At 41.5% G+C, this 7,089-nt stretch overlaps 1 protein-coding gene across 1 annotated transcript in view; it reads right to left on the bottom strand.

Moving 5' to 3' along the window:
* Positions 1-5,264: 5,264 nt before the first annotated feature.
* The window catches only part of LOC138164860 (leucine-rich repeat and IQ domain-containing protein 3-like), a 151,745-nt gene continuing 149,920 nt past the window's right edge, over positions 5,265-7,089 (bottom strand). Inside the window, exon 7 of the mRNA XM_069092780.1 lies at positions 5,265-5,460. Coding sequence (XP_068948881.1) covers positions 5,265-5,460 — 196 coding nt within the window. The remainder of the gene's footprint in view (positions 5,461-7,089) is intronic.

Raw genomic sequence — 7,089 nt, 5'->3', positions numbered from 1 at the left:
GAGACCGTGACTATAACTATTGCATGACATTCAATCACAAAATATATCAAACTCTCCAGATAGAGGATAAAGCTGAAGGATTTATCTAGACACCAGAAAACTGAATCCCCAAATCAGTAAGCTGATTCCGTCATAGTACCAAAGATATTCAGAAGCCATAATAATTCTGAGAGCCATATCATCCTTTAGCCTTCCAACAAACTAATATGAGATCAATATTTACTCACAAAACTCTCTATTTCCTTGCCTAAGCTCCTCTGTCTCCAAATGTCAAACTTGCTCAGACCCAGCTTGCTGTGTGCTCTAGGGGGAAGAGTTTACCTTCACAGCAGGGGAGATCTTCAGACTCCCTACTAGGTCTAATAAGGGGCAGGGAAGATCTTCAAATTCCCCTTCCCATTACAGTGTGTGTGTGTGTGTGTGTGTGTGTGTATGTGTGTGTAAACCACCCTCTGTGGTTTGACCCGGAACATTTCAATTAGTTTTGGTATGACTAATGACTCCCCTACCTTGTAATTCTCAGATGGCATAGAATCAGCACCAAGGGCTTTGCCACACAAAAGGATTCGAATGGCATCCGAAGGTGCTTCCTCAATTGTAACTTCAGCTAGGGAGGGATTGTCTTCAACCTGAGGTAAATGGTCAGAGGCCTCAGCATTGATTGATGATGGTCTATTGAGAACACTATGGAAGTCTTCAGCCCATCTCTCTAGGACTAGGCGCTGATCACTAATCAATGTAACTCCATCAGCTCTGAGTCGTTGAGATGACCCATAGGTCTCTTGCCTATAAATAGTCTTCAGAGAATCATAGAAGCACTTTGGATTGTCACTATCAGCATAAAACTGAATTTCCTCTGCCTTCTTACTGAGCCAGGATTCCTGCATCTCTCTAAATGTGGTTTGTACTTTACTTTTGTTGGGATTAAATGCTGCCTTCTTAGAGATGGATGAACTATCCTGCTGGTAAATCCTGTGGAGTTCTTGTTTGTCATTTAGCAACTTCTGAATTTCCACATCATTTTCATCAAACCAGACTTGTTATTTTTGAGTGTTTTGACCCAGATGAGCAGAAGCAGTGCTATACACCCAATCTCTGAAAGCTGCCCACTCCTTTTCTATTCCACTGTTGCCAACTGTGTGTTAGCTCAACTTTCCCTTCAAGTTAGTGACAAACTGTTTCCTCCCAGAGAAGAGCTCTAATCTGTTGACATTAATTCATCTGGTAGTCATTTTGCCTTTGGGACACTGCTTTTGTTGAATATGAATATTTGGCTTAGTGAGGATGTGTCTATGTTCAATCTACAACTCTGGGTCATACATTACATTTTGTCACTCTCACATCCTGTCTTTTCTCTTATCTTTAAAAACATAGAGTTTATTAGATGTCAATGTTTGCTTTGCAGGTGCATCCATGAAGTTTTATGGCTTTTAGGTAAACAGAAGACAGTATTGGTGATGAGGTCATGGGATGCACAAGTCTTCAGCAGTGACCATTGCTGTTGCTGTTTCCAATTCCATTCCTCCCAAGGTCTTTATGCCATGTCTGATAGTCAAAGCCTACTCTAGCATTAAAGTCTCCCAGAAATATGTTTGCTCTCTTTTGGCACAATGATGATAAGGGGTCTAGATCTTCATAAAATTTTTCTTTGACCTCATTCGGGTTCATCATTGCAGGAGCGTAGGAACTGATGATGGTGGCATAGTTTTCCTGTGAGTGGCAATGGCATTGGCATGAGCCTGTCATTCGCTTCTTTTGGTAGGCATCAGAGCGTGTTGACTAGATTAGTTTTGATTGCAAAACCTATGGTTCTCCCCTTCACTGCAGCCACTCCAGACAAACATGGATCCAGCTCTGACTTCAGGAAGCTGGTCTTCATTTGCCAGCCTCGTTTCACTCAGGGTTGCTATTTGGATATGATAGCTGCTGAGTTCTCTTGCAACAAGAGTTGTTTGGCTTTCAGGTCTACTGAATTTTGTGTTGCTTGTAAGTGTGCATACGTTCCATATGCTAATTGTGAGTGGAATCATCTTTGAAGCTGTTTGTATATTTTTTTTATTTTGACCACAGAGTGGGACCCCCTGCCTACCATGGTAATCAGGCCAGGGTTGGGTAAACAGACACTCTTTAGAGCACCTTTTCTAGTCCCTTCTTCACACCAGAAGGTGAGCAGTGGAACCCTTAAAATTTTGTTCAGACATCCGGGGGGGCTACAAAATTTCAATATGGCTTCTAGAGAGAAACTACGCTATGATTGGGCCACCTTTGTGCAGGATTGTGACTACAGCTGCTGTGACAGTCAGAGGGAGTATCTCTCTTTGCCATTGCTGTCAAAACTCTTAACAGAGTCCTACTTAATAGGCTGATCCTTCACCTGGAAGACAATCATCTACCTGAGAGTCAGTGTGACTTCAAAAAGGGTCAAGGAACGCTCCATGTGGTGTTTGCTGCCAGACAACTCCAGGACAAATGTCAGGAGGAGAACATACAAAACATTTGTAGATCTGACTAAGGTCTTTGATACTGTCAGTCATGAGGGCTTAGGACAAATTATGTCAAAATTTGGTTGCCCTAGGGGCAGCTAGGTGGTGCAGTGAATAGAGCACTGGCCCTGGAGTCAGGATGACCTGAGTTCAAATCCGGTCTCAGACACCTAACACAAATACTAGTCGTGTGACCTTGGGCAAGTCACTTAACCCCAATTGCCCTACCTTCCCCCCTCCAAAAAGCAAAACAATAAAATACATTGGTTGCTCAGAGAAGTTCATCAGCATTCCACATCAATTCCTCGATGGCGTACTTGCCCAGGTTCTGTAGAATGCACCATGCTCTTGCACTTTCGCAATCACCAATGGATGAAACAAGGCTGTGCACTCACTCCCACATGCTTTTTAGCATGATGTTTTCAGTCATGTTGCCACATGCTTTCAATGAGGATGAACACGGCATCAAGGTCATCTCCCTTGATGGCAAATTCTTTAATTTGAAAAGGTCACAAGCCAAGAGCAAAGTCGAGAGTGCTGGTGCAGGATTTTCTGTTTGCAGATGATTGTGCACGGAATGCAGCCTCTGAAGATGCAACAAAGCATGGATAATGTCTCTGCTGCTTCTGCTAATTTTGGCCTGACCATGAACACCAAGAAAACGCAGGTGTTCTGTCAGCCAGCACCACACCATCCACAGGTGGAACCATCAGTTACAGCAAATGGAGGAGTTCTGAAAGCTATGAATAAGTTCACTTACCTCAGCAGCAGGCTTTCCAGGGGTGTCCACATAGATGACGAGGTTGACACACACGTTGCAGGAGCTAGCTCTGTGTTTGGGAGGCTCCAAAGGAAAGTGTGGGAGAGAAGATGTATTAGACTGACTAGCAAACTGAAGGTTTGCAGAGCCATGGTGCTGACCTCATTGTTGAATGCCTGTGAAACCTGGACAGTCTCCCACCCCCAGGAAACTCAATCCCTTCCATTGGAATTGTCTTAGAAAGATCCTGAAGATCATCAGGCAGGATAAGGGCCCAGACATGAGGTCCTTTTTCAAGCTTAACTGCCAAGCATTCAAACTCTGCTTCAGAGAGCACAACTCAGATGGGCTGGCCACATTATTCGAATGCAAAATGTACTCTAGACTGTTTTATGGAGAGCTCACACAAGGCAAGCACGTGGTGGTCAGAAGAAGCAATACAAGGACACTCTCAAGGTCTCTCTCAACAACTTTGGAATGGTGTGACATGGGAGACGCTGGCACAGAACTGCTTGGCATGATGTACCCACATCAGAAAGGGTGCTGTGCTCTGTGAGCAAAGCAGAATCGAAAGAGCTTAAAGGAAACACAGGAGGCAACAAATTTAGATAGTCTACCCCAAATGTTCACACAGACTATTTGTGCCCAACCTGCGGTGGAACATTCAAAGCCCCTATCAGTCTGATCAGTCACTGTCAGGCACACTGAAGCTTGACTTTGGCACAGTGATGTCATTTTGGTCCTCTGAGAATTAAGGACAACGCCCATACGTGTGTGTATGTGAATAGATAGCTAGATAGCTAGAGATAGATGGATAGATACAGATATAGATATATATGTGTATGTGCCTATATGCTTATATACACATGCTGACACACTATATATGCATATGTATATGTATATTTGTGCATATAATTTGTTTACATATGGATATAGGTATATATAGATGTGTGTATATAGAGGTGTATATAGGTATATATAGGTGTATATACACATATACAAATACATATGTATACACACATACACATATATATACATACATACATACACAAGCATATATCAGATTAGCTAATATTACAGGAAAGAAAAATAATAAATGTTGGAGAGGATATGGAAAATTTAGGACCTTAACTGCACCATTGGAGTTGTGAACTGGTCCAACCATTTGGGAGAACAATTTGAAAATAGGCCCAAAGGCTATCACGCGGCATTTTTTGATCCAACAATACCGCTACTAGGTCTGTAACCAAAGATATCAAAGGAAAAGGGAAAGGGTCTATACATACGAAATATTTATAGCAGTCCTTTTTCTATTATTGTTGTTCTTGGTGGCAAGGAATTGGAAATTGAGGGGATACCCTTCCATTAAGGAGTGGCTGAACAAGTTGTGGCATATAACTGCTATGGAACGTTTTTGTTATAAGAAAAAGAAACAAACAAGCAATGCTTTCAGTAAAGCCTGGGAAAAGTTACATGTACTGATGCAAAGTGAAGTGAGCCAAGTCAGGAGAACATCACATACAGGAACAGCAACATTTTGTAGTGAACATCTGTGAATGATGTTGCTATCTTCAGCGGTATAATTCACTAAGACGCTTCTGCAGGACATATGGAGAAAAATGCTATCCACGTCCAGAGAAATAACTGGTGGCATCTGAACACAGATTGAAGCTTACTGTTTTTCAGACTTTATTATTCTGTGCTTGTTGGCTTTTGTTTTGGGCTTTGTTTTCTTAGGTTTGCATTTCCTTTTGCAGCATGGCTGTTAGGAAAGTGTTTTGTACGACTGGACAAATTGCTTACCTTGTTAAGAAGTGAGGGGAAAGGAAAGGGAAGAAGACAATATGGAACTTAAACTTTATTTTTTTAAACGAATGTTAAAGTTTTTTAATGTAATTGAGAAAAAAATAAAATAAAAATGTAATGTCACTAAAATAAAATCACAACAGATCCATTCTATCACAGCAGACATTCTCTTGCTTCAGAGAGGGTTCCCAAGGCCCTTTGACATGAAATGGAAGTCACTTCAAGAAGGTGAATGAGTTAGAAAGGAAAGAATTCCTTGGGTGTCCATAAGGGAGGCTCACATGAACACGATGACTTTTCATGGCAGCCACTTTTTCCTTGGCTTCTTGAATTCTATCAAAAGCCTTCTGAGCAGCAATGGTATGAATAATTAACTTCTCCTCTAGATGTCTTTTATGTATTGCTTTGATCCTAATGGGAAAAAAAGGGAACAATGATAAATTAAAATACAAAAAATTTCAAATAAATTTTTTGAAAATATTACTAATAACTGAGAATCACATAGTACTTTGCAAAAACACTTTAAAATATTATCTCATTTAAGCCTTGAAACAACCCTTTAATTATATTAGCTTCAGTTTACAGATGAGAAAACTAAGGCTCAGAGAGTTTATGAAAAATGCTCTGGGTCACCTCATACTGATTGCAGATTAAACAGTGCCTGAGGCAGAACCGGCCCTTACTAAATATAGGACTTCCCTAAAGTAGGTCTGGAACCATGTGTTCCTACCTTGAAGCCCCAAATTGTATTTATTATCTCATGCTGCCCAAATGGGAGCTCACTTCACTTCTCCAACAGTCATTTGTTTATAAAAATCAACTTTCTATAGTTAATTGCAACACTCTGCACATTTCAAAGTCTAAAAGAATTTCAATAACTAATTTGAATATAATGCCTTAAGGTTTACATATAGGAAGTATATTATTGTCCTGATTCCACAGACAAGGAAATGTCTGCTTACAGAGTGGGAATGATCTGACTAAGCTCACACAACCTGTAGGGGCAGGGCTTGGATTTGAACCTAGGGCAGATCCTCCCAACTCCAGATCCAATCCTCTTCCACTGAACCACATGGCCCTCACGCATTACCATAGTCCTTAGTACTAAAATCTCTTAAGAGTCAGTCAATCAACAACCTTTTATTAAGCTCCTACTATACGCCAAGCCCTATGCTAAATGCTAGGGACACAAAGAAGGGCGACAGCCCCCGCTCTCAAGGAGCTCATAGTCTGAGGGTAGGAGACAACACATAAACAACTACTTTAAACAAAACAGAGCAGGAAAAATTACATACGATTTCTAAATAAAGGCTCTAAGGTTAAGGGTGAATGCCAAAGGCTTCTTGTAGCAGGCAAGAGACCTGAAGAAAGCCAGGGGGAGCTAGGAGGAAAAGATGAGGGGAGTGTTCTAGGCATGGAAGATGGACCTGGACATGTGAATGCCTGCAGTTGGGCAATAGAGGGTCTTTGTCTGGGTCTAACCAGGAGATCAGTGTCACTGGATGGAAGACTAAATGTGTGGGGAGTAAGATGCAGAAATCTGGGAAGGTCGGAAGGCACTGAGGTATTAAAGGCTTTAAAAGCCAAACAAAGGATTTGCTTCATCCTGGCAGCAGGAGTGAGGCATTGGATTTGATCCAGTGTGAGGTGACATTATCAGACTGGTGCTTTAAGAAGGTAATTTTGCTAGCTGATTAGTGAAGTAGGGAGAGACTTGAGGGAGGCAGATCCAAGAGGGTTCCAAAAGATTCATGATGAAAACATGTGATCAACCTTCAGAGAGAGAACTGATGAACGCTGAGTAGATCAAAGTATAATTTTCTCCTTTTTCTTTCATTTTTTGGAGGGGAAAGATAGGGCAGTTGGGGTTAAGTGACTTGCCCAAGGTCACATGGATAGTCTTTTTGTTAAGTGTCTGAGGCCACATTTGAACTCAGGTCTTCCTGACTCCAGGGCCAGTGCTCTATTCACTGCACCACCTAGCTGCCCCAATATTTTTCTTGCTTTTAAAAAAAATATGGTGAATATGAAAAGAGGGGG

Source organism: Petaurus breviceps, unplaced genomic scaffold (assembly GCF_028583685.1).
Source record: "Petaurus breviceps papuanus isolate PSGF00001 unplaced genomic scaffold, PetGlider_PUasm1.0 207, whole genome shotgun sequence".
Classification (NCBI taxonomy): domain Eukaryota; kingdom Metazoa; phylum Chordata; class Mammalia; order Diprotodontia; family Petauridae; genus Petaurus; species Petaurus breviceps.
The sequence above is the reverse complement of the archived record's forward strand: the minus strand, read 5'-3'. Positions and strand labels throughout refer to the sequence as shown.